A 25,551-nucleotide genomic window follows, 5' to 3' on the forward strand; every position below is an offset into this window, starting at 1 on the left:
CGGTCATTGTATATTATGTCAAAAACAGTCATAGTATAGCCTGTCGAAAACAGTCATAAAAACGGTCATAGCATGTTGAAAAAAGTCAAAAAACAGTCATAGTATATTATGCCGAAAACAGTCATAGTATAGCCTGTCAAAAAAAGTGAAAAACGGTCATAGTATAGCATGTCGAAAAAAGTCAAAAAAACAGTCATAGTATATTATGCCGAAAACAGTCATAGTATAGCCTGTCGAAAACAGTCATAGTATAGCATGTCGAAAAAAGTAAAAAAAACAGTCATAGTATAGCATGTCGAAAAAAGTCAAAAAACAGTCCGAGTATATTATGCCGAAAACAGTCATGGAATAGCCTGTCGAAAAAAAGTGAAAAACGGTCATAGTTTTGCATGTCGAAAACAGTTATAGTATAGCCTGTCGAAAACAGTCATGGAATAGCCTGTCAAAAAAAGTCAAAAAACAGTCCGAGTATATTATGTCAAAAACAGTCATAGTCTATCCTGTCAAAAACAGTTATGGAATAGCATGTCGAAAGAAAGTCAAAAAACAGTCCGAGTATATTATGCCGAAAACAGTCATAGTATATTCTGTCAAAAAAAGTTAAAAACAGTCATGGAATATCCTGTCGAAAAAAGTGAAAAACGGTCATAGTATAGCATGTCGAAAAAAGTCAAAAAACGGTCATAGTATATTATGTCTAAAACAGTCATAGTATAGCATGTCGACAACAGTCATGGTATAGCCTGTCGAAAAAAGTGAAAAACGGTCATAGTATATCGAAAAATGAAAAAAACACTCATAGTATAGCATGTCGAAAAAAGTGAAAAACGGTCATGGTATAGCATGTCAAATAAAGTCAGAAAAAAAGTCATAATAAAGTCTGTCAAAAAAGATCGTAAAAAGGTCTGTCTACAAATATCAGTGTAGTATGCAGAACAAAGTCATAGTGTAACGTGTGGCAGGGGAGGTGATGACACATAAGTTGAAAGGGGTGCACATTACATTTACATTATCACATTACAGTCATTTAGCAGACGCTTTTATCCAAAGCGACTTACAATTCAGTATCTATACACCATAGACGCAGCTACAGGAGCAATTTTGGGGTTAAGTGTCTTGCTCAAGGACACATTGACATGAGACTAGTGGAGCAGGAGCCGGGGATCGAACCGCCAACCCTCTGATTGAAAGGCGGCCCCGACTCATTTCTTTGGTAAAAAGTGCGTCCACAGTGAGGTACTCCGTCCTTGTTTTGTAAGTTGTTGATTTTTTTTTTTAAATGTTAAATGTATTAAGGTGGAAGTGGACTTTGGAAAATAATCTTCACATATTAAACCGTATGTGCCCACTAGAGGTAAGTTTGTGTCGTGTGGGGAAATTGATCTGTTAGAACACTAAACAATGAGACGATGGCTTCAGTGCAAGAGTTTGTTTTTATTCATGTTATTAACCGTTGACACAATCAGCAGAGAAACGAGACGAAAGACACGAGGAGACACAGTGGAATCAGATCTTGTTGAAAGCTGCTACGTCAACACTCTGGATCTGAAACAGGAACAAGAAGGACACACTTGAGTTCAGTTGCTGAAGTTAGCGTGTGAACTTCAATCTCTCAGCTGTAGACCCGAGCCTCAGTTTCATTACAAGATGGCAGCAATGTGCTGACAAAAGCAGATTCTCTAATGTGCAGTTGCTATAAAGTTATTATGGACAAAGTGACTTAAAATCATTTTTGTTGGCTGGGTTTTAGTTTTCAGTGCCAAATGATTAAGTAAAAAAAAAATGGAAGGTCATCATCTTGGCTCCAAGTTAAATTTAAAGCAATAAATACTACCTTCATGAAAGTTATGATGCTCAGGTTTGAGTGTAGAGGTCCATTAAATCTCATGTTAGAGGCTGTTGTTGCACTGAGACAAAACGTTAGTGACCCCCGACTTAACACATTTTAACAGCGTTAACAGAAACGGGCTGAATCTGAATAAACATCTACAAACTTCAGTAGTTTTAGGTCAATCTAACAAACCGGCAGCTGCAAATGTTAGTGAATCTGCATCTCAGGCACTGACGGCACATCGCTGCCATCATGTGGGCAAAATGAGTAAGAGCTTCCAGGATATTCAATTAGGTTAGGCATTTCAATATTGACCAAAAACAAAGTTTAGAGGAATTTTAAATGCTAAATTAAAAACATAAATATTAACCACAGTGGTCACAGTGACTGTTTGACCGTTGCAGAAACCCTTGAATAAATAACTGCACGGTCGAGTACTTACATAGTCTTCAAACTTGGTGATTTCCTCCTCCAACATGTCCGTCCCCACCTTGTCGTCCTCCACCACGCATGCGATCTGGAGCTTCTTGATGCCGTATCCCACAGGAACCAGTTTGGACGAGCCCCACAACAGGCCGTCGGCCGCCACCGAGCGGACGCACTCCTCCAGCTTCACCATGTCCGTTTCATCGTCCCACTGGAAAGAAAAGACAGGGGATGAAGGGGATGAAGCAAGGTTCAAACTTCAGGAAACATTACAGTGTATATAGACTTTGTATATGCATCTGTTTTTCCACCAATTGTTGTCTTATCTTCCTGTAACTCGTTCCTGGGATTGTGTCAACGTGCAGCGAGGCTCAGTGGGCGGACTTACAGGCTTGACGTCCAATAAGATGGAAGACTTGGCGATGATGCCGGGCTTCTTGGCTTTCTTCTCTGCGTACTCTTTCAACCTCTGCTCTTTGAGTTGCTCTGCCTCGTCATCATCTTCATCACTACCAAACAAGTCGATGTCGTCGTCCTCTTCCTCCTCCTCTTCCTCGTCTTTAACTGGGGCGCTGGTCTTCTGCTGGACGGCGGTGCCCTGAACAGAGGAAGAAGAACGATCACAGCGATGTACTGGAGGTGAAATGAAGGCGGATCACCAGAGGACCGACCGGGTCGAGCAGTCTGCATGAACTCACGTTGGTGCAAGGTGCTGACGGAGCGGGAGCAGGAGTCACTGCTGCAGGAGCTTTCTCCAGAACGGACACTCGACAGTCCAGTTTGGAAAGAGCAGCCCTCAAGTCATCCACCACTGAAGAAACCACACACACAGTCAATATAGCCCCTCCTCTCAGCCCTCCCTCCATAGCAAGCCTCCCATTAGAGAGCGTTGGGGAGAGGAGTGTTTTTCCATCGTCTCATATTGAACTCCTATAATTAAGGTCAACAGACCCACCTTTGTACAAGCTGTGGTTCTCCAGCTCCAGGCTCTTGATGCGGCAGATGATCTCTCCTTGATCAGCGGCACTGCTGATGCTCTGCACAGTGAAGACACAAAAAGAAAGAAAGAAATCAGCACCGTTCTGTAAGAGTGTCCTTTCATCACACGCAGGACTATTGAGAAGACCAGCACACAGGAGGCGTCCATCTCAGCAGAAACACAGGAGCTGTAGATGCAGCCTGACAGAGACAGAAGTGATAGGCAGCCACATGTTCCACACTAAACTACCCTCTAAAAGCTGAAGGTCTCACAAAGTCAAACTGGAGCTTGGATGTCAAAGCGATTGGCAACAGCGGCGCTTCCAGGGACACACGAGGCGAAACACACTTACTGGCTGGGACATTTGGCTCAGGGAAGGTTGAGCAGAGCCTCTGTTACACAGCGTAGTCTTCAGCTGGGGGAGGGAGGAGGATTTAAAAGCATGAAACCGGGAGGGAAGGGAACGAAGTACGAAAAGTAAGAAAACAAGGAAAGCAACCAAGGAAACAACTGTAGAGCTGAGAGGTTGTGAAGGATCTCAACACGGCACTCACTTCCTTACGTTTAGCAGCAAAGCACACTATTACCTGTGCCTTTAAGTTCATCTTTCTCCATCGAGTCTCGCCATACAATAGTGACGCAGGTGGAAAAAATGTTAATGCGACTGCAGGTTCTCTAAGAAGGTTGCACCAGTGGTAATGTTCAGTGAACATTGAGCAGTGGCAGATTAATTAATTTATGGATTAATTAATATATAACGCTGGGGCTGCAGTGTGTCTAGCTCGCAGCTATGCCAGATAAATGAAAACAGAAACACAAATCAAATAGTAGTCACTGTTCATGAAGTGAACCACATCTCTACATGAGTCCTGTCACCTTGGACATGTTAAATGTGCTGTACAGGTCAAGTGGAACCTTGATTGCACCATATATCTGGGTGAAAGTGGAAAATGTGAGATCAGAGAACTGCTGCATAACATGTACTCACTCCTGCTAGAGACTTCTGGATGTTCTCTCTGGCTCGGGCGATGTCCTGCAGGATGCTGTTAGCCCCGACGTCCTGAAGGAAAACGAGTAGAAGTCAACGTTGATTCTTTAGCTCGATTATTTCAGTGTAGCGTATCGATACTGAATATTGTTACGGTTTCACTAATCATCGTTTTCCGTGAAGCGGGGCCTCTGGGTACCTGCGGCGGTTGCGAGGAGCCGTCCGGGTGCGAGGAGCCGTCCGGGCGCTCGTAGAAGCGTCGCTCTGCCTCGTCATAGCGAGGTTTGTCGAACCAGATCTTCTCCTGGGCCAGAAAGTCCACCGAACTCATGGTGCTACAGAGGACAGAGCAAGGGGGGACAAGAGAGGTCTGCATGAACAGGACGGAGGTGGTCAGGGATTCTGTTATTTACTATTACTAATAATAATTATAATTAAAATCACCCAATGTGTGCTCTAAACTCAATGATTTAATAGCTGTAAAATATCAAACGATGGCTTATTGTATGTATTCTTTGATCTGCACTTCCCACAAACAAACCACCCCAACACATCTGTACAAAAGAAACTTTAGATGAAGTCAAGTTGGCAAAAGGCAACAATGGTTCACACAAACAACAGTCGTACAGAAAGACTTCAGACAGACAGAAAGGAATAAAAGGATGAATGAACCAAGATCAATGAAATAACAAGAAGTCAAAAGAAAAACGTTCACACAATCACAAAAGAAAAGAAAAAGGGGAAAACCATGATTACATAAAGAAAGTAAAATGAAAGATAAAAAATAAACATCTGGAGCGACTCCATTCTCCCGCTTTGGTCATACTTGTCCCTCAGTGGGGCGGTGGAGGCAGCCGATGCTGCTCCTGGCCTGCCAGCCTTCTTCCCCACCAGAGCTTCACTCTCATTGCAACCACGGAAGCGGCTCTCTGCAGCGTCGTACCGCCACTTGTCCAGCCACACCCGCTCGCTGTCTGGGTGAAGGAAGTAGCAGACTCCCGCCCCCGACACTTCGTCCTTCTCTGGGACCTCGGACGGCTCCTCTTCCTCCTGAATAGGAAGCAGAGCGTGGAAGACGTCCGCTTTACCCTGTGGGACCACCCATTTTTCCTCCACCGCCAGCTCCTCATCCTCCTCCTCCTCCTCCTCCTCCTCCTCCTCTTCTACAAGGCTTTGAGGGTGGTCGGTACTTCTGGAAGTGGAGGTGCAGCCGGACCGTTTGGAGGAATTGTTCCCGTACAGGTTCTGGTAGAAGGCGGCTTCGGCGCGGTCGTACAGCGGCTTCTCCAGCCACACGTCCCTCAGCAGCTCCACCGGGAGGCGGGGCAGTCCGTTGATGGACTGGCGACCGGTCGGCGTGACGGATGCCTGTTGGATGACGGGAGTCGCGGGTGTCGGGGCTAGAGACTGGTACCCTTCGTCGGGCGTCCTGGATGCAATGGAGCGGTCGGGCGGGGATGGGAGGTCAAGAGAGTTTGGAATCGGCGGCTGGACGGACTCTTCGACGCGGCGTTGTTCCGCCTGGTCGACGGTCGTCTTGTTCGCCTGGACGACGTGGTGGCACGCCGACCCCGAGGAAGACGGCGCCACGGTAGATTGAGAGTTTTTACCCGGGGCGGAAGGTGACCGGCTCGACTCGGCGGTCCCATTGGAGGAGCTCACCAACCAGCGCTGGTAGAGGCTCTCGGCTCGCTCGTAGATGCTGCGCTCGAGCCAAACATTAGCACACTCGGACTGCAGGCCGATCAGCTCAGCGGGGGGGCCGGGCGGTGGATGGCCGGTCCGTTTGTCCGGCTTCTCTTCATCCTTGGTCTTGACGTCAACCTTCCCATCGGGGCGAGTGCCGGGATTGGACGAACGTTTCTTGCGGCGACGGCTTTTCCCGCCGCGCTTCCCATCTCCGTTCAAGCTGCTGGTCTCTGGGGACGACGGTGCGGTCTCTCCATTCCGTTGACCGCATTCGGCCTTGCTCCTACACCCCGGCGCTGCGTTTGCAGGTCGGTCCACCGGACAATGACTGGGAGGCTGATCGAGCTCCGACTGATCCAGTGCAGAGCACTGGGGGGTCTTCTCAGACATCATCTTTGATCCGTTGCAGGGGAAATAAAGAGAACAACAAGTACAGACTTTTGGATTAGTTAGAGAGACGCAGGGATACACAAAGGGATTGATTTAATAGACTCGGCGCTACAGATGTTAATGAATTAGTGCCAAAACATTCTTTAATCTTCACAGAGCTGTACGAAACAGAGTCTACAAATCAAGCCCAGAGAAAAGCAAGGAGCATGCAGGAAACTAGAAGAAACCCATGCAGACGAACAGAGTCTTCAGTGAATGGAATCTACTCGTTTGTGATTTGTCAAGAGTCAGAATCATCCACAAAGTCATGCAGAGCAGACGCTGAAGAGGTTCTGCTCCGACTCAGACGTCTACGCTCGCATGCTGTAAACTCAGTAGTGTGAGTAAGAGGAAATGAACACTGCCGTTTGGTGTGAAGTTGGCTAACTGTAGCCAAAAATACTAAACGCTAGTCAGAGTTGTAGTTTTCCCCGCCACACGATCATTTCCGAAACACACAAGTAACATTTGCAACATTAAGTGCTACAACAGTAAATATGAAAAAAGGAGACGCAGCTATTAAGCTATATTTAACTAGACGGGAAATTTGATTTGTCATCTTTGTTTTGAGCAATAAGTGATACGGTAGGCACAGAACTTGACAAATCTTGACACAGTGACATGGAAGCATGCAAAAAAGGGCGTCATAAGTCTAAAAAGGCAAAAAAATATGAACGAGTCGTTGAATTAGAAGAGAGGACATGAATCCCACTCCACTGATGGATCTGTGAAAGACACACAACACGTCCATGCAAGCCAACTCAATATTTCAGAAGGTGCCGAGGTTCAAAAATCGTGCAAGCCAATGCAGACGTTACGTTCTTCTGCTACAAAACAGGAAATGCATTCCCTTAATGTTTCAACGTGTGGCTGTAGAAACACTGATGAACTCTGATGCACCACTGACATGGATTTTGACAGTATTTTGGAAAGGCATTTCCTGCTTAAAGGAATACTTCACCCTTAAAATCACCATATATATATATATATATACACACACACACACACACACACACACACACACACACACACACACACACACACACACACACACACACACACACACACACAGTATTCCTTTAATGTTTTATAGAAAATAGTATCCAAGCTCTCAACTCACCTTCCTGGATGAAGGTGTTGAGCGTAAACTAATACTCAGCGTCAAATGCTCAACGCGTTCTTTTCATCCAGTTAACCGCAAGCAATTGAAACAGAAATGTAACAATCACCACCTTGCAAAGCTACGGAACTCCCAACAAAAAACAAAAGAGGTTCAACTCTGGATAAAAAAACAAAAAAAACTCAAAACCAGGTAAATGTTTTCAGCAATACTCACTTGTCAAAATTCTGAATGCAAGATGAGGGGAAAGAAGCTGTTAAAGAGTTCTTTAAATGAACACCTCGACATGAAACGCTGCCTTCTCAACAAGCTCAAATGGTCTCCCCATGACTATGGAAAATACGTACGCGCGTAAATCAAAGACTCTAAGCAATAACTTCAAGCAACAATTTGGATGCCTCCCAAAAGCTTTACCCACCCTGAAGCCAGCTTTCTCCTACGTTGACATTTGATTATAATGAGATCTTTCAAAAAGGCATAACAAACATACACTCTTGTCTTTATATTTACCTTCCTATCACAGCTGGTCAATATAGCTTTTAGCACACGTCCCTCGAACAGCGGGCCTTTAAAAAGCAGCGTCTGGTGCTCTCTTGAGTATCCAGCAGCAGGACGGTGTATGTGGGAATCACTCAGAATAAACGCAGAGTTAACCTAAATGAAGGAACACGTCCCCCGGTGTCACTCAGCGACGTGTTTTAAATAGTTTATCGACAGCAATGCAGCTCCAGGGCTTACAATACGTTGACACAGGGCTGATGAAGTGTTAGTTTTTGGGTCTTTACATCGATGATAATAACTACAGTAACATGTTTCAAGCCTGAGCTTTACCCTTTAAATGTCCACATCAGTGCATAACCACGTACTGAAATACAATGTGGGGAAGTCAACTGAAATAAGCTCTCGAATAGCACTTACTTTACTCGATTCAATGAGAACACAGGTCCTGCTAGAAAGACTGTACACCTGAAAACAACCAGACACTTTCACTACAGCCCAGTAATGTGTTTACCTCATCAAGAAGAACCTGTCTTGCAAGATGTTAAACAATTAGAAAAGCTGTCAGAAGCCTCAGCAGAGCTAGCATCACCCAGAGGTGTGCCCTGTTAGCCTCAACAGAGCTAGCATCACCCAGAGGTGTTCCCTGCTAGCCTCAGCGGAGCTAGCATCACCCGGGTGTGCCCTGCTAGCCTCAACAGAGCTAGCATCACCCATAAGTGTTCCCTGCTAGCCTCAGAAGAGCTAGCATCACCCAGAGGTGTTCCCTGCTAGCCTCAGCAGAGCTAGCATCACCCAGAGGTGTTCCCTGCTAGCCTCAGCAGAGCTAGCATCACCCATAGGTGTGCCCTGCTAGCCTCAGCAGTAACGTCAGCTAGCCGCCTCTCATCCTGTGGGAGGTCCTAGCTACGATGCAACGCTGTCAACGGGCGGCTAGCATTCAAGAGGGACAGCAAAACAACACTAAAGCACTCCTTATTCATTAAAATGGGAAATGTCAATGTAGGACAGCGGCCACTGACGCCAGCGTCCACCCGGCGTGACAGCCGTTCTGGTCGGCGTTGAGCACGAGCGAGCTGCCCCCCATTCAGCTAGCCGCTTGCTAGCCTTCGGCTAACACACGCCGAGTCCCTGCTGACTGGACAACTGCTGAATATTCAGTGATTTCCCAAAATGTCTCGTAAATGAGTCGCAACATTAATCCTCAGACTGAATCCCCCGACTGTCAGTCAGCGTTAACGTTACTTACTGCTGTGTTTTGTCTTGACGTTGTGGGACCAGGCCGGCGGATAAAACGCGTGTTTCTGCAGCCAGTGAGTGACAAGAGGAGGAGGAGGAGGAACGAGGAAGAGGAGGAAGCAAGGAGCAGCAATGATTGTGTGATCTCAGGGGATGGGGGAGGGGTAGTTATGAATCATTAATGTGTCCTGATGCCCCATGTTACATCCCATGCATTGTTGACACTCAATGATCAGAATAATATAAATTATTACTACTACTACTACTGTGGATCATTTTACATAATTAAGACAGAGATAAGATCACTTTGTGTGTTTTCAACCTTTGTCCTAGTGTGACCAGCCGTGTACTGCGTGTACTCATTTACCAGATCCTAAACCTGGTAGTACAGGCAAGAAAGACCTGAAGCCAGCGCTGGAAGAAGTACTTTAAAAAAGTTAAAATGCACAAATATTAATTATATAATTACAAATAGTGATGCATTAATGTGTATATCACTTAAATGTTGCAGCTGGTAAAGGTGGAGCTACTTTAAATTTCATTGATATACTGTAGCTTGATCTATAATCATTTATCATAATTGATTTGTTGCATTTTGTAGTGATAATCTTAATCGGCAAAGTAACTGATCAGTCAAAAAGTACCACACTGGCTTCCAAAATGTATGGTAGTAGAAGTTTAAAGCTGCATACAGTTGAAAAACAGAGACAAAAAGTACTTTAAAAGTGTACTTAAGTTGCTTTTCTACAACCAACAATGCCAAACCCCAAAATATCAAATTTATGATGCTCAAAACCATTGAGAAGCACGAGACAGCCAGTTCTCTAGAATTAACTACATCCACACGCTTTACTTTCATTCTGTACTCCACTTCACATGCACACAATCCAGTCATGGCCAGTAAGGCATTACTAGAAGAGCTGCTTCTAGGACTGAAAGCTAAGAGACAAGTTTGATTAACGAGTACATTACTCTACGACATCAGTGCTCAGACTCACAGGAGAACATGTGACTTAAAAGTACGGTTCATCTAATTGTGATCATCAGAAATCTAATTCTGGTCACACCTTACCTGCATTAGATTTTGGATGATTGATGTAAAAGTAGCCATTCTCTCAAAAGAAAATCACAACGTCATGTTCAAATAATTTACTTGTCGGTGTCAAAGATTTAGCCAACATTTCCTTTTTGTTCACAACAAAATGAAAGATGAAGAGAAGGAGAATAAAGTGGTGAAAGTGAAATAAAAAATAAAATAAAGTGACAAGTCCTGCTTTGTCTTAGTGTCAGCGAGTTGTAAGGCTTGAATTAAGTCCATCGAGTGGTTATGAAAAAAGGCAAACGGCTGCCGTCACTTCCTGGATCCGGCGGCTGACTTCTGGCCGAGCTCCCTGGCTCTCTCGGTGGCGGATTCCACGGCGCTCATGGTGGCCGCTCTCACGCCGCCCTGCTCCAGGGTGTGAAGCCCGTAGATGGTCGTTCCACCTGGGGTGCAGACCTCGGAGCGGAGCTGAGCCGGATGCTTCCCGGACTCGCGTAACAATTTCCCAGCACCCTGCAAAACAGCCGGACCGGCGGCTAGATTTAACCCTGGTGTGTTCAAACACTGTGCCGGCACACGTGACACACAGTAGTCTTACAAATTAAAATTGCTGATGGTGCTAGAGTGAAACAAAAAGAGCGGTAAAACTGACCAGAACAGTTTGGGATGCGATGCTGTGTGCCAGAGCGCTCGGCATTCCCATTTTAACAGCTCCTTCTGCCAGCGATTCAGCAAACAGATACACCTGCAGAGAGGCAACACACACACACACACACACACACACACACACACACACACACACACACACACACACACACACACACACACACACACACACACACACACACACACACACACACACACACACACATCACAACCAAATAAAACACAAGTGAGGATGATGTGCATTACTGCAGAGTAACTATTCAATATCACACAAGCTGATTTCTGGCACTGTACAGCGTGTATGAGCCGTTTCCACCTGGACAACGATACAGCTATACCTAAGTGTCGTTCCCACAGGTCTGAGCCGTCATCAATCAGCATTAACGTCTCCTCCTACGGCTCTGAACAAACCACACAATCCTGGGGACACTCACAAAAGCGACTCCGCTCCCGCTGAGTCCGGTGTGGATGTCGATCCAGGCCTCGGGTCCCTCCTCCACCAAACCACAGCGGTGCAACAAAGAGCGAAGCAGAGCTCCATCCTCGGGTTTGGCGTGAGATCCCCGGGCAAACAGGAGAGCCCCTTCCTGAACCAAACACGGGAGATTCGGCATGAGCCTGATGGCAACCGAATTCTCTGGCAGGAGCTTGGAGAATCGAAAGAGAGAAAAGAAACGCATTACTCGTCTGGAAACCCCTCGTTTTGTTTGAAAAGCCATCAGGCGTGGGCTCTCACCTCCTCCAACGTCGTCAGCGTCACTCCGGCCGCTACAGACACAATAACGTGTCGGTCAGTGACGTGGAGGGAAATCTCACTGAGAACCGGTGGGACCAGGTGAGGTTTGACCGCTACGAAAACCACGTCTGACCCACAGACCACCTCCACGTTGGAGTGAGTGACGGCAATCCCGAGCTCCTGAAAGCCAAAGAGAAGGGATGTGACTGACCCACAGGTCCACCAGCATGCAGACACACGTACACAGGTAATCCACGTCCACGGGTAAGAAGAACACAAGGTAAATAAAACACAGCATGGCTAGACCATTTGTGCATCAGTCTCACTTTGACATTAATTCATGTCAAAAGTAACTGTAACTAAAGCTACAGGTTGATGAAGCTACTCAGGTCAGTGAGAAAGAAGAACCCGGAGCTTCACCCGCTGTGTTTAATCTCTCTTATTAAATATGTATTCATCACAAACATTACAGTGCTTCCAAATAGCATTTGTGTGAGAGCTGAACTGTTGAGTCAAATAACTGAACACAGTTTCATCTTCAAGGATAAACATCATCTGGTTCTAGCTTCAACACAGTGAAGACTTTTCTCTGTTTTCATCTTAAATCTTATAGATTTAGATTTTGGACAAGCTCACTTAAAATGTCACCTCTCTTGAGAATAGAGACTGGTTGTGTGATAGTGAGCTGAACATCACCATGATATGAATTATAAGTGGAATCTTTCACTTTATTGTGACACTTCATAGACAGAAAAATAAACTGGCAGATAAACGATGAGAATTAAGAAAGTTAATTTTAAGACACTTGTTTCGTTAACGTTCTACTTGATGACAGAATATTATGTTCTATTAATATTATGTTCCATTAACTCGTGCACACACATTTCTAATTTGAGAACATGAATTGCTAATTCCTGCCAAGGAGTTATTAATTTGTACCCTGGACTTACTGTATTATATGCACACACACAAAATTAATGAACAATAAAAACTTGACACCCGCAGGACTGAGCAGCAGAACAGAAGACGACCATAACAACGGACTGGTTTGCAGGTTGAACGTCCATTAACGAGCAGCCTGATCTTACAAACAGTAACTACGACGGCTCAGCGTCCGCCGACAGACGGAATCGTACCTGAAAGCGGCCCAGGTTCCTGGAGGACGGAGCGCTCACTTTGACGTTCACGGGAAGAACATTTCCTAAAATGGGAACACACAAGAGACCATTAACTTCTTTATTTAGAACCTCTCTGCTCCGTCTCTCTCTCTCTCTCTCTCTCTCTCTCTCTCTCTCTCTCTCTCTCTCTCTCTCTCCTCACCAGACAAGATGCCCTTTGCGATGCCGAAGGCCATGTTCCCTGCACCGATGAAACCAACCCTCAGCTGAGAGTCCATCTCAGGGTCCATCTTGATCTGAAGGAAAGGAGAGAACAGATTGAAGTGGGAACATTCATTTAACTATTACCTAAAAACTATGGGTGTGTAAATCACAGGATGACCTAGAACACAACACCGTCATGACAGTGAGAATGGTTGGTCTCACAAACACACACACACACACACACACACACATCAAGTTAACTATCAGAAAATATATAAAGAACTTTTTTGACAGTTGATCATTTGTTACAGCGACGTCCCAAGCATTTGTGCTCACTTGTCAAACGTAGAAGAGTCGACGTTCTCCTCAGTTTTGTACGACTGTGAGTTAAATATCTTTGGGGGGTTTTTTTGACTGATGGTTGAGGCCACTCCGAGAACTCGTGACGGGCGTCTCTCACCCTGTTCCACGTCTTAAGAAACCCATCAAGCAACATGACAGCGGAGGAACTTCCACACACACCTAAAAAGATTCTTCAAGAGAACGTACGGAGCCAAAGGAAACTAAAACTAATGCAGATAAATACAACAGACATGCATTTATCATGTCCAGTTTTTATTAAATTTATAGTCATTTTGGAGGTTGTATGAATTCTATCTTCTTTAATCTATTCTTATATTCAAGCATTTTGAGCGTCACCTGTGAATGTCTGCTTTAATGTAGAACCAATAATCTAACCTAAATGATTTGCATTTGTTTGTATTAGATTACCTATTTAAATAACGGATAAAACACTTGATTTTATAGACGTGTTTAACATGTATTCTACCCTTCTTGATATAACTAGAGTGGACAGACCATCAGTAGCATCTCTCACTGCAGTAAAACACAATCAACATCTCCTCACAGACACGTAATGAGCATCACGTTCTAGTCCATCAGACTGCGTTAGTTTTAAATAGGCGTGCAGAGAACAGCCCAGAGACACGCTCACAGCCGGGTCATGAATGCATGCATCTCCAGACAACACATGGACGAAATGAAACCACGGTTATGATCGAATGACAAAGACGACGTCGCATCCACGGCGTCAACCCCTACAATTAAGCCCAGGTTCTGGGTGGAATTGTCCGGGCAGGGCTGTGGCCAGTGCAGCAGCATCGACGCGTCTCCGTCCGAGTCCTCCGTCACGTCGTCGTTCCTGTCCGAGTTGACTCCGGCTCCGACCAGCGGGTGTCTGGACTCCATGATGGCTATCATGGTCTTCTCGTAGCGCCACCAGCCCTGTATTTTGGTCGGCGCCGGAGAGTCGGGCTCTCGTTTGCACTTGTAATACGCACTTTTGAGAAGTTTCCAGCGAAACTTCAACTGGTCCACGGATCTGTGGTAGCCGGCCGCTGTCATTCTCCGGTGCGCCACCTTGAACAGCTTGTTATTCCTCACTTTCCTCCCGTCCAAGCACTTCTTCATGTCCAGCTCCTTGAGGATCTCCAGGAACAGCTCCGTCTCTTTCACGTCCCAGTTCTGCTTCTTGATGCCAGAGTCGTCCATTGTTGTGGCGACGTAGCTTACCTAGCTAGCTAGCTACAGGGCTAGCAACCGTTAGCCCAACGGTCGTCAAATATCCACAGCGCGAGGATGCTAATGAGGCGCTAGCATGTCTCGATGCGACGGGGGGCAGAGCGGTGTTGCTGCTGCTGCTAGCATGTATTCTGTTAGCATGTAGCCTACAGGTAAAGAGAGTCGATGAGATGCTAAAATCCTGTGTTTAAAAAAACCACGACAGCAGAAAACCGGCCCCGGTGCTGCATCTTGCTAGCAACAAAATAATCCAGCACAGATTAGATCAGAAACACAACGCACGTGCTACTTGTTGACTGGACAACCATAAAATATCACGGAGTGACATACACACCGGTGTCAGGCGACGTTGTGAATAAACACCGGTTGACGTTTTTGGCGGGAGGGTTATTTATTCACCTGAGGTCTGACGTCCAGCGTTTAGCAAAGATCAACCCGTAGTTTAGTGGAACTGTAGTTTAGCGGAACTGTGTCTCGGGTCGTGAACAGCCGGAGCATCCAGCGAACACACCAGCGGAATAAAGTGAACTATCGGTGGGTTCGTTTCATTCACCTGTGCTGCTGCTGCAACAGGTGGGCGGTGCCTTCATGCGTTTTCAACCTAACAAACACACACGTGATTCCGCACACTAACACAGGTGTAAATCTAACACACCCCCATGTGTTCCCCCCCCCCCCAAATAAAATGCGACTAATCCCATTGGCTGTGTCCGTGTCTTCATGCGTCCGTGGGGCGGGGAGGTGTTGGACCACAAACTACTCAGATGTAATTTTGAACAGCTGTGAGAGGGAGACAGCAGCACAAGGACCTGCACAAATTAAGAACAAGGTACATGATTTAGCAATGTTCAGAATGTGCATTTAATCCAGCGTGCATAGAAAAGTAGTTCATTTATAATGAGTATTATCTTGTCACAGTTTTTAATGGGTTACCTAGAAGGCATCGTGCTTAAAACAGACGCGCATGTTGATTTAAAATTCCGTTTCCCTCTAATCGTCGCGTCTGTTCCTCATTAGTGATGCACATTGTATGTTTTCTTCATGCGTGGATGGTGTCGTAGTGGTCCACACAGCGGGTACTGGTGTGTTGGAGCGCCGGGGCAGCGGAGCAGACATGCCCGGGCAAAGCCTCGGTGTGGTCTTCATTCAAACGCATGAATGAAAGTCTGGATTATTGTCAGCGTGCATGCAGATATGCTCATTGTGCACGGGCTCAAAATACCCCAATGCATCCATCTAACGTATATCATAGTAATGCTGCACATACATTGTGAAACAATCTTTTCAGCAGTATCGGCCCTGTTGTTGTTGTTGTTGTCGCCATCTAGCGACCTTCTTAATATTTTGACATTTTACATTACGGTCATTTATCAGACGCTTTTATCCAAAGCGACTTACAATTCAGTATCTATCTACACACCGACATTTTGGGGTTAAGTGTCTTGCTCAAGGACACATTGACACGAGACTAGTAGAGAGACTAGAGTGGGGGATCGAACCGCCAACCCTCTGATTGAAAGGCAGCCCTGCTCTCCACTTAGCCACGGTCCATTTTAAGAACATTACAACCAATTAATTACATCTTAATGAGATGTCGGATAGTGATAAAGGTAAAGCAGGCAGTTACACGATGTAGGGTGTTATATGTTGTAGAGACTTTTCTGGAAAGTTAGTAAATTATTATTGAGAAATCGCACATGGCCTGAAGAGTTAATAAGTAGAACAAATACTACAAAGCTCCTCTGAGTTGTTTGACAGGCTCTTCATCTCTATTTCTCTCAAGAGAGAGTAATAAGAAGTGTGAGGTATTTGTTGTACTGTTTCTGTTTTAATGTTATAAATCTCTCGCCAATTAAAATATTTAAGGGATGCATTGATGATGGATTCTTCTTGTGTTACGCTCCAGACATGGGCCGTCTCCTGATCCACCACCTGTGCGTCCTGCTCATCTGCACGCTGGCCTGTCCTGCAGTCAGCGGGTTGTTTGAGTGGCTGAAAGGAAAGGAGGAACCTGCAGCAGCACCACCGCCTCCTCCTCCACCTGCAACAGCAGAAGTCCCAGCGCTTCTGGCAAAGGATGCCCGGTTTGAGATGACCACTGCAGATGAGCGGTTTTTGGCGGAGTCAAAGCTGATGGAGCTCAGCCCATTAGACAGCTGTCACTATAGGGTAAATGACGAATTTAGTCTTTGGCACATCACAATATCCTGAAGTCTCAATTGACCGACAAACAGACCAAAACACACAAAGATTCTCCAATGGTGGCATTGCTCACAGCTCTGTCACTTTGCTACACCTACACCTCCTTTTTTTCCGTTCTTACCGTGACATTGTAACAAAGCGCTGTGCTCTGCTGTAGGTGGTTGCCCAGCTGAAGGCGAACTGCGAAAGCCTCCCGGAGGAGCAGCTCGCGAAGCTCGGGGTCGTACTGTTTAACTGCCAGGCGGAGACTGAGGGGCGCCGGACCTACCCCTGCACAGAGCAAATGGTAAGAAAGACAGTTCTCGTCACATTTTTAAAATCAAAACAATGTGTGTCGTGGCGCTTGTCTCATTGTGACGTTTCAGACCATCAGAGAGTGCACAGCAGACATGGACTCGGACACGTGGAACGCTTACCACATAGTGAGCAACAGGGCGCGCTCCGTCTGCTACGCCACGCGGCAGCAGCTCTTCCGGCGCAGAGCGGAGCAAACCGTCAACGCTCTCATCTCCACCGCCACGAGCCAGCTGGATGCAATGACGGAGCTGAAGGTAGATCTCCATCTTCATGCGCACATAGGATGCCAGTTGATTATGCTTTTAACTAAATTCCTGTTTTCTGACAGGAGGGCCAGCTGGAGCTGAAGGAACTGACCGCCGCCTCCTTGGACAAGCTGTTGGACGGTCACAGCGCTCTGCAGGCCCAACAGGGGAGACTGAACGAGGGCCAGGGCCAAATGGAGAGCTCACTGAGGGACAACCTGGAGCGCCTGAGCCAGGAAAAAGCCCTAATCGCCTCTGGACAGGAACTGGTAGCCCAGCTCATTCAGGGCATCACAAAGAGAGTGGGTGAGCGCTCGCATGTATTCCACCCTGACACAGATTTAGCATTAGCTACATTTGGCACCTGCAATGTGCACCTGCATTCGTGCTTTCACTCTTTAAAAGCACACGCTTTATTAGAACTTTTTTTTTAAATTTTATTATTCTAGATTTTAAATTGATGTTTATTCCCTTCTGCCTGCCTCCCTGTCCGCTCTTAAGAGAACGTGAGTGAACATCTGCAGATCCAAGGCTCGGAGGTGCAGGACGGCCACAAGGCGATCGTTAAAGACCTCGCCGATGTCCGAAACCAAGCGCAGGACATCCACCAAAAAATCGGTAATCAAATCAAAATCCGTCACACAAATTTAAAAACTTGCCGTTGAAATAAGCGTCGTCTATCAACATGCGTCTCTTCTCCCCTCTGTGGCTCATCAGACCACAGCATGTCTGAGTTTCTGCAGTACCAGGACCAGACCTCTCGGTACTACACGGACCTGATGAACAAACTGGAGCGCATGAACAGCACCCTCGGAGCCACGCTGCACTTCCTGGACAACATGCAGAGCCGCATTGAGGAGCGGCTCCACGTGATCCAGGGCTACCTCGGCTGGGCAGGTGAGACGTCACGTTCGTCATCGTCTCTGCTGCCACTGACTTGTACTTAATTGATTCCGTCCCTTTTGTGCTCGTGATTTCAGGTTTGAGCCTGACAGCCGTGTGGACGTGTGTCGCACACGCAGGCTACTTCGTCCTGTGCGCCGTCCTGCTGACCTTCCTGCGTTGTCCGGGTTTCTCTCGAGCCGCGCTGCTGCTCACCGTTCCTCTCAACGCTGTGGCCGAGGTCAACCGGCAGCCGGCGCTGGATCTTGCCGGCCTCAGCCTGCTGCTGCTCATTCTCTCTCTGGGTAACAAACTTAAACGATGCTTACGAGGCAAGATGCAAAGTCTTACGCATCCTGAGACAATGTTGTTTTGTTGTTTTCCATATGTGCAGGTCACTGGTTTGTGAGTCAGATGTGGGCATGCCTCCAGACCAGAGGAAAGACCGCCTCCCTGCGTGACACGAAGCCCCTGAAGCAGCCGGTCTCGTATCCACTGTCCTCTACACTGCAGAAGTGAGTCTGCAGAGTTCATTATAGACCGTCTAAGCTGCAAAAGGATAATGAATTATTTTCTTCATTCATTATTTTGTTAAATGCTTTGTGTGGGTTCCAGAACCCAAAGTGACTTCTTCAAAATGTCTTGTTTCGTCAGCCGACTGGGCCAAAAGAGATTTAATCTACACTGAAGAAACATTCATTATCAAAGCAGTTGCTGATTTAATTGTTGATTGCCTAATCAACTGTGTAATCATTTCGGCTTTGTTTTATTCTTACTATTTTCAAATGAACTATTGTACAAACGTCCCGTGAATTTGATGTATTTTTTTTTTTTTTTTTTTTTTTTTTCAGAGATGAAAGTGATTGCTTCACGGAGCAAGATGACCTTTTGACTCAAGACAGCGTCATATCAGGTTTGACATGTATACTGTACCTAACAGTGAGATATCTTACCAATGAGTAATGTGAGGAAAAAACAAGTTTTCCTCAAATTCACAGTGAGGAACTGATGTGCAAATGTTAATTTTGGGGGTGAAGTATTCCCCCAGTTGATTGAGTCACGCACGTCTTTGTGTACAGGTAACTTGGGCATATCTGCAGTGACTCCTCCTCCTCACAGGAAGCCATGGCCAGAGTCCAGGTTTATGCCGATTAGTGGCACACCCAGCCACTCCACTCCCAGGCCTGCACCACAACCGGTCCTCTCAGCGGTGAGCACATGAGGGGTAACTTAAGCTCTATTCACAGAACCTCGTGAGTTACTTAAAACGGTGTTTCTATTTTATAGGCTCTGGTTGCTGATATTCCCCTGAGAAACCTTGCAGGTGTTTTTGATGCAGTGAACGGCTCGTGTGATTTCACAAACGACTCACGAAGTGCGAGTCCGACCTCGTCGCTCGTCAGCAACAGGTCAGGATTGTTAGACTTTAACTATTGCTCGTTATCAATTATTAATGAACTGATCACGACTTTCCTTTTTTTTTGCTCTATTTTTCCTGCTGCAGCTCTCGATCAGGCCGTCAGCTGTGCAACGGGGTCACTAAAACGGGGAAGTCCTGTAAGAAGAGAGCCGTGCTGGGACAGGAGTACTGCAGAGTCCACGGAGGAGGAGGAGGCCACACCTCCCATGTTGTCAAATGAACACTACACTTCTTTTTAACACTACAGATGTTTTAAGTATATTTATATTGCCATGTTTTTTTTAACTGTATGTGTACCTAGAGGGTCTTCTCTGCAAAAACTGTTACTGTGATGTCATTGTAAGTTGTGCCCGCTGTTCATTTTTAAGTTAATAAATTATTTCTTTGCCTATGAATCCATCTGTACGTCTACTCAAAACAATAGTCGTAGTCTCAAAGTCTTACATGTTACCTTCCTGTAGAATATGAAAACCTAATAAATGATATCGGAGCCCTCAGAGATTCAGGCAAGACGCTTCAGGCATATTGGTATAAAACGTTTATTTTGCTCAGTGCCAACATACTGAGTAAAAATAACAGCCACGCCTCTATTTAAACAGTACATACCAAAACCCTTTCTATTCATTCAATAGCAAACCAAAGCTAGACCACGTGATCTCCCAAACCATCAACATTCAGTGATTAAAAGGATTTATAATAAATTGCACCTGGATTCCAAGATTGAAGTAGTCTAATAATTAACACAATATTGAAAGTATACAGTGCTTCATCTACCCTAAAAAGAAAGGAGTCAAGCTTGACGTGAGATACTCCGTCAAACCGACGCGACTTAATTCAGTAACTATCTACCTTTGCAGATGAACCACCTTTTTGGTTTCTTCCATCACCGTCTTCTCTATTCAGCCTCTAGTCCAGCAGAGCGGCCCGCCGGTCGACAGACTTCGCACCAACTCGTTGGCAACAAGCTTTCACTTCCGGGCCGATTCGTAGTTGGTAACGAACCAATCGCAGGTTTCCTTTAAAGCTGTGAGAGAGAGGCAGAAGAGTCGGTGAAGACGTAATCGAAACACACTTCTTGTCATGTCCAAGTGTCCTACAGTCAGTCCCACCTTGGTTGAAGGGCGTGAAGGTGAAGTCCGGCTGGTAGCGGTGCAACTTCGCATTGCTGGCTGTCTTTTTGAACTGGCCGTCTGCTTTACTGGTGTCAAACTAGAGGTCTAAGGTCAAGGAAAGTACATGGGACTGATGGTATAGAAATGATTTGAACAGCCGCTTTGACTATAAAAGGACTATAGTAACAATTACACACAAGTCTGAACTACAAAATGCACGATATTTGTACTCTATGTGCAACAAACGTGGACTATATATATAGTAAACCACCCAGCCCAAGTTAAACGCCTCCAAAAATCAAGGATACCACCAGTCCTCCTTTAAAGTCCAGCGCTTGCACAACTGCTTCTGCTGCTTCCTTTATGGACACTTCATCCTCCTCTCCGACTGGAACCAGAGGACACGACACAGACGTCAGCACGGTGAACTTAAACTCAGCTCTCACTACTACGGACACGCCGCGTACGAGGACTCACCGGAGAGAATGATCGGATCCACCTCTGGATAGTCTCTCAAGACCCACAGGAAGAGACGAGCCAGGTCCAAAGAGTAGATGAACTGTCTCCTGGGAGTGCCGGAGCCCCAGACCACCAGGGGCTTCCCCTCCTCTGATCGTGCACAAAAACAAGTACAGGATTGATATGGATCCTGCTCGTCCAATGGACAGGATCTTATATTAAATACTGATATTCAGTCACAGTCATCAAACAACTGGTAACAACACAACTTAACAAGGAGTCATAGGTGTCATTTTGAGGGAGCGGCTGTCAGTGTTGCAGACGTAGCAACTTTCTCACTACATTTAGCTACTTTCATTGGAAAAAGCAACACCGTATCTAATTTCTTAAATTTAATTTCTAATCATTCACACACCGTCGGAGCAGCCTGCGGGAGAAATTTGGGGTTCAGTGTCTTGATGGACTAGCGGAGCCTGAGACTGGCCTGCCGATCCTCTGACTGAGGGAAGACCCTGCTCTCTACCACTGAGCCACAGCTGCCCCCTACCAAGGTGTTTCATCAATATTAGCTCAAATAAGAGAATGTGACATACTTTGAGCGATGTACGCTTTGTGGATGAGGCCTGGCAGCACATGGCCGTCTTCAATGCTGAAGTTGTCGTGAGGACCAAAGACATTAGTGGGAATCACAGCTGTGTAGCGACGCCCATACTGCTGGAAATGCGCCCTGTGAAACACACACACACACACACACACACACACACACACACACACACATATAGTTTTACAGACAACTTGTATTCATGCAACATTTACTAAACATGTTACGGCACAATCAGTTCCCACCTGTTATGAACATCAATCATTCTCTTCGCATAGGCATAGCCAAAGTTCGACTCATGAGGTGGACCGTTGTGGATCTTGTGCAAAGAAAGCAAAAGTAAAGTTAGTAGCCATTTACAAATGTACCGATGCCAGCTAGAGAGAAGACCTGCGGCTCTTTTACCATGGTCTCGTCAATCGGGTAGGCGGTCTTATCGGGGAAGACGCAGGTGGACAGACAGGACACGACCTTGACCACGCCAACTTCATGTGCGGCCTGCAGCACGTTATCGTTGATGTAGATATTGTTTCTCTGGAGGGGACAGACACACACAAAACAAAAAAGGTACATAAATAACACAACAAATGCCGCTTTCAACACACGTCGAGCAACCTTTCCAAACGCCTGTGCCAGCTCATCAGCAGTGACTTCCTCATACCCAAAAGTCCAGGTTGTACTTCATGTTCTTGAAAAGCCCCCCGACCATAGCAGCCAGGTGAATGACGTGGGTCGGCCGGTGTTTCTCAAACGCGGCCCTCGTCTCCTCCATGTTCCTGAACAGAGGGGCCACAATCAGCACCGACAACCGCGCGTTTGCATACTGGCAGTAGCTAGGAGAAAGTGTTCTCTCACATGAGGTTGGCATCTTTGGAGGAGAGGAAGGTCCATTCCTCCCCCTCCTTGGCTGCCCCCTCTACTTTGACCACATGCTGTATGGCCCTGCCCACCAAGCCGGATCCTCCTGTCACCAACACCCTCACCGGACCGGTGTGACCACCCTGACAGTCCATCTAGAGAGAGCTCTGCACACAAAATGACAACACAATATGAGTGTTTGCATACGACACACTGGTTATGTTATATTACACAAAAGGAGCAGTTAATGTGGCACAGAAAACTCCCCGACAGCGTCTACAGGTCGCTGTGTAAATAGCAGGTGAATGACACGTCACCGGGGGCAGCGCAAACTACATCCTCACGGAACAAACAGTCGCTAACTTACTACAGCTAGCTTAAGCTTACCGCACTTTCCGGGTATCCAAAAAGGCCAACGTGTGTGTGTGTGTGTGTGTGTGTGTGTGTGTGTGTGTGTGTGTGTGTGTGCTGCTACCCTTCAGTCTATGGTCGCTCTACCTGCCGCTTCTCGTTGGAGGCGAGCAGCTATTTACAGAAGAAGCGCGTTGTTGAGCTGAGCCAAAGAGCCAGCGACGCTAACGTTACCAACCAAAGTTGACGTTAGCTATGCTAGCAGGTAGCCGCTGTATTCATTCCTTAGTGTTAGCTAAATGTTCAATTTAACTCGGAGCCAAACACATATATGAAGCAGTTGTTTCTCACCCGTTGGCTGTCAACTACACGGACAGAAGGAGGAGGTTTGAATGTAGTCTCGCATATCCTGTCCATGCCGGACCAGAAAGACCTGTCTGCGCCGGAGACAGAGAGAGCTTCCGGTTATAACCTTCAAAATAAAGTTGTGTTCACGAACAGCTGGGTTGTTTTTCATACACGCTGAAGCGTTCCAGTTATTCAGACATGCATCAACTATAAAGTTTCACTGGATACACATTTCTCACATATACATACTCAAATGTGTTTTTTTTAATCAATTCAAGACATGCATCATTTCATTCAATACAAGCTATTTAGTTTGAATACATGTTCAGTACATTCAAATCATATTTATTCTTTTATGTTTCAGCATCTCAAACCCTGAAAATTGCGGCGCAACCGTCCGAGCAAATGAACTAAGAACACTGTCAAAATGTTTTATTTTAATGATAACGAATGCAAAATGAATACAATGGAATGATTTTATCGTTGACATCTTTCAAATAAACCCTTTTTTTTTTTTTTTTACAAATACCTATAGTTTAAAGCAATTGAGATCATTTTAAATCTTTTGTCCAGCAATTTGAATGTTGTCAAATGTCAGGGTGGCAGAAGATGGGACTTTTATTTTAAAATAAAAATGCAGAACAGTTAACAGGATAATGAATCATGTGGTGTAACACATTTGTGTACAACTTCTTCCTACGACAGAGGACCCCAGCAGGAACCTCCTCAGCGTCAGCACCCTCATCATCATCATCATCATCATCACCCTCCTCAACATCAGGACCTTCCTCAGCGTCAAGGAGGCATCGAGGAAGAAGACAGCCCTGAAGAATCGACTCCCTCAACAGCCGGCCCAAGCTCCTCCAGAAAGAGGAGCAGGGATGCACAAAATTCAACAATGAATTCAAAAGTAGTGTAATGCACACTTTTATTTTGAAAGTACTGCTATATGAACAAAAGTGCAATAACATTTGGTTTGCAAACACTTTAAACAAATAAGGGGCTTTTCAACAGCAGTATTCCATTTACACACTGTGACCGAACACTGGAGACTGTGTGCGATGTAGGGGGCGTGTGCAAAAGGCAGATGTCTTGCAGCAGCGATCATATTTCTTCACTATCTGTGCTCAGTGTGCTGACTTTATTTGAAACGTTCCACTGCTGCGCAACATGAATACAATGTTCCGTGCACGTTTCATCAAAATGTCTGTCTTCCGTTTTCATGACAGTCAGAGCACGTGAACGCAGCTCCCACTGTTCATCAATATAATGCACCGTGACTCCGAGGTGATGACGGTTACCCGGCGATGTCCGGTAGTCTCCAGTGAGAGCAACAGTTGGTGCACGTTGTAATGCCGTAGATTTTGTAGTCCTCTCCTTTTCATACAACTCATGTGTTCTTCTTGTGATGTTGCGTCTCCAGGGAGGCTCATACGTGCCGTCATTCGTTACGATCCTAAAGGTGCGTTCACACCAAACACGACGCGGACGCTCCTCAGACTTGAGAACGTTCCTCAGACTGACATCTTCCACAACACTAGTCGTCCTGCAGTTTGTATCTATCCACTTCTCTGTGGCATTTGTTAGCTTGTCTTGCTTTTGTTTATCTATACTTCTCCCACACGCTGCATCCAACGTATTCTGCTGAAGACTCCCTCCACCGTTTGTTTGTTTGGGTGATTTGCTGGCATCAACGGTGTGCATTGCATTTAAAAAAAAAAACTGCATTAATGCGCAATAAAATAATTGTCGGCGTTAATTAATTATTGCGTTAACACAATAACTGTGTTGCGCAACTTCGTCAATAAAGTAAAAAAAATACATTTACTGCATCACTGTTCATGAATCAAACCAATTTACATTAAATGTGCATATGCATCAAGACACGGCACTGGTGTGTCTGTCTGACAGTGGACTACCACTTTGAAGGGGGCACCTGCCTTCAGCAAACAGTGTGTTGTTGGAAAAGGAGCGGCATACCACTCTAAGGATAGGTACTGACCACTGAACAACAGTAGCATACCACTAAGGATAGGTACCTACCGCTGAACAACAGTAGCATACCACTCTAGGGATAGGTACCTACCACTGAACAACAGTAGCATACCACTCTAGGGATAGGTACCTACCACTGAACAACAGTAGCATACCACTCTAGGATAGGTACCTACCACTGAACAACAGTAGCATACCACTCTAGGGATAGGTACCTACCGCTGAACAACAGTAG

The 25,551-nt window shown here is 45.9% G+C and overlaps 4 protein-coding genes across 15 annotated transcripts; 1 reads left to right on the top strand and 3 right to left on the bottom strand.

The window, feature by feature from the left end:
• Positions 1 to 1,414: 1,414 nt before the first annotated feature.
• eef1db (eukaryotic translation elongation factor 1 delta b (guanine nucleotide exchange protein)) lies at positions 1,415 to 9,323 on the bottom strand. Of its 6 annotated transcripts, none has more exons than XM_068725037.1 (11): positions 9,210 to 9,318; positions 7,463 to 7,521; positions 5,051 to 6,306; positions 4,424 to 4,559; positions 4,225 to 4,296; positions 3,589 to 3,651; positions 3,213 to 3,294; positions 2,956 to 3,068; positions 2,646 to 2,855; positions 2,274 to 2,468; positions 1,415 to 1,545 (listed from the first exon to the last, which is right to left on the bottom strand). In XM_068725037.1, the coding sequence occupies exons 3-11, from the start codon at positions 6,304 to 6,306 to the stop codon at positions 1,507 to 1,509; spliced, it is 2,166 nt and encodes a 721-aa protein (XP_068581138.1). In that variant the 5' UTR covers positions 7,463 to 7,521; positions 9,210 to 9,318; the 3' UTR covers positions 1,415 to 1,506. The 6 variants fall into 6 exon arrangements, with proteins under 6 accessions (XP_068581138.1, XP_068581140.1, XP_068581137.1 ...); XM_068725039.1 differs by lacking the exon at positions 9,210 to 9,318 and adding an exon at positions 7,679 to 7,709; XM_068725036.1 differs by lacking the exon at positions 3,589 to 3,651 and having other exon boundaries at positions 9,210 to 9,323.
• Positions 9,324 to 9,860: 537 nt separating this feature from the next.
• On the bottom strand, positions 9,861 to 15,035 carry pycr3 (pyrroline-5-carboxylate reductase 3). Of its 5 annotated transcripts, none has more exons than XM_068724984.1 (7): positions 14,946 to 15,035; positions 12,964 to 13,057; positions 12,780 to 12,844; positions 11,644 to 11,823; positions 11,342 to 11,554; positions 10,894 to 10,986; positions 9,861 to 10,754 (listed from the first exon to the last, which is right to left on the bottom strand). In XM_068724984.1, exons 2-7 carry the CDS (start codon positions 13,049 to 13,051, stop codon positions 10,551 to 10,553), a joined length of 843 nt encoding a protein of 280 aa, XP_068581085.1. In that variant the 5' UTR covers positions 13,052 to 13,057; positions 14,946 to 15,035; the 3' UTR covers positions 9,861 to 10,550. The 5 variants fall into 5 exon arrangements, with proteins under 5 accessions (XP_068581085.1, XP_068581087.1, XP_068581083.1 ...); XM_068724986.1 differs by having other exon boundaries at positions 14,881 to 14,981; XM_068724982.1 differs by lacking the exon at positions 14,946 to 15,035 and adding an exon at positions 14,067 to 14,866.
• Positions 15,036 to 15,287: 252 nt separating this feature from the next.
• On the top strand, positions 15,288 to 19,994 carry bmb (brambleberry). The gene is made up of 13 exons (XM_068724981.1): positions 15,288 to 15,375; positions 16,453 to 16,715; positions 16,906 to 17,034; positions 17,114 to 17,299; positions 17,374 to 17,596; positions 17,792 to 17,908; positions 18,008 to 18,187; positions 18,271 to 18,477; positions 18,567 to 18,687; positions 19,024 to 19,085; positions 19,252 to 19,382; positions 19,460 to 19,581; positions 19,677 to 19,994. The coding sequence occupies exons 2-13, from the start codon at positions 16,455 to 16,457 to the stop codon at positions 19,810 to 19,812; spliced, it is 1,875 nt and encodes a 624-aa protein (XP_068581082.1). The 5' UTR covers positions 15,288 to 15,375; positions 16,453 to 16,454; the 3' UTR covers positions 19,813 to 19,994.
• A 119-nt stretch (positions 19,995 to 20,113) lies between these two features.
• Positions 20,114 to 23,424, bottom strand: LOC137883497 (GDP-L-fucose synthase-like). Of its 3 annotated transcripts, none has more exons than XM_068724988.1 (10): positions 23,325 to 23,424; positions 22,620 to 22,789; positions 22,426 to 22,540; positions 22,170 to 22,298; positions 22,010 to 22,083; positions 21,757 to 21,890; positions 21,182 to 21,313; positions 21,013 to 21,092; positions 20,702 to 20,801; positions 20,114 to 20,616 (listed from the first exon to the last, which is right to left on the bottom strand). In XM_068724988.1, exons 2-10 carry the CDS (start codon positions 22,775 to 22,777, stop codon positions 20,561 to 20,563), a joined length of 978 nt encoding a protein of 325 aa, XP_068581089.1. In that variant the 5' UTR covers positions 22,778 to 22,789; positions 23,325 to 23,424; the 3' UTR covers positions 20,114 to 20,560. The 3 variants fall into 3 exon arrangements, with proteins under 3 accessions (XP_068581089.1, XP_068581091.1, XP_068581090.1); XM_068724990.1 differs by lacking the exon at positions 23,325 to 23,424 and adding an exon at positions 23,098 to 23,296; XM_068724989.1 differs by lacking the exon at positions 23,325 to 23,424 and adding an exon at positions 23,010 to 23,062.
• Between the last annotated feature and the right edge of the window lie 2,127 nt (positions 23,425 to 25,551).

This window comes from Cebidichthys violaceus, unplaced genomic scaffold, assembly GCF_023349555.1.
Source record: "Cebidichthys violaceus isolate CVI_PGR_0920_01 unplaced genomic scaffold, fCebVio1.0.p SCAF_33, whole genome shotgun sequence".
In the NCBI taxonomy this organism is placed as follows: Eukaryota; Metazoa; Chordata; class Actinopteri; order Perciformes; family Stichaeidae; genus Cebidichthys; species Cebidichthys violaceus.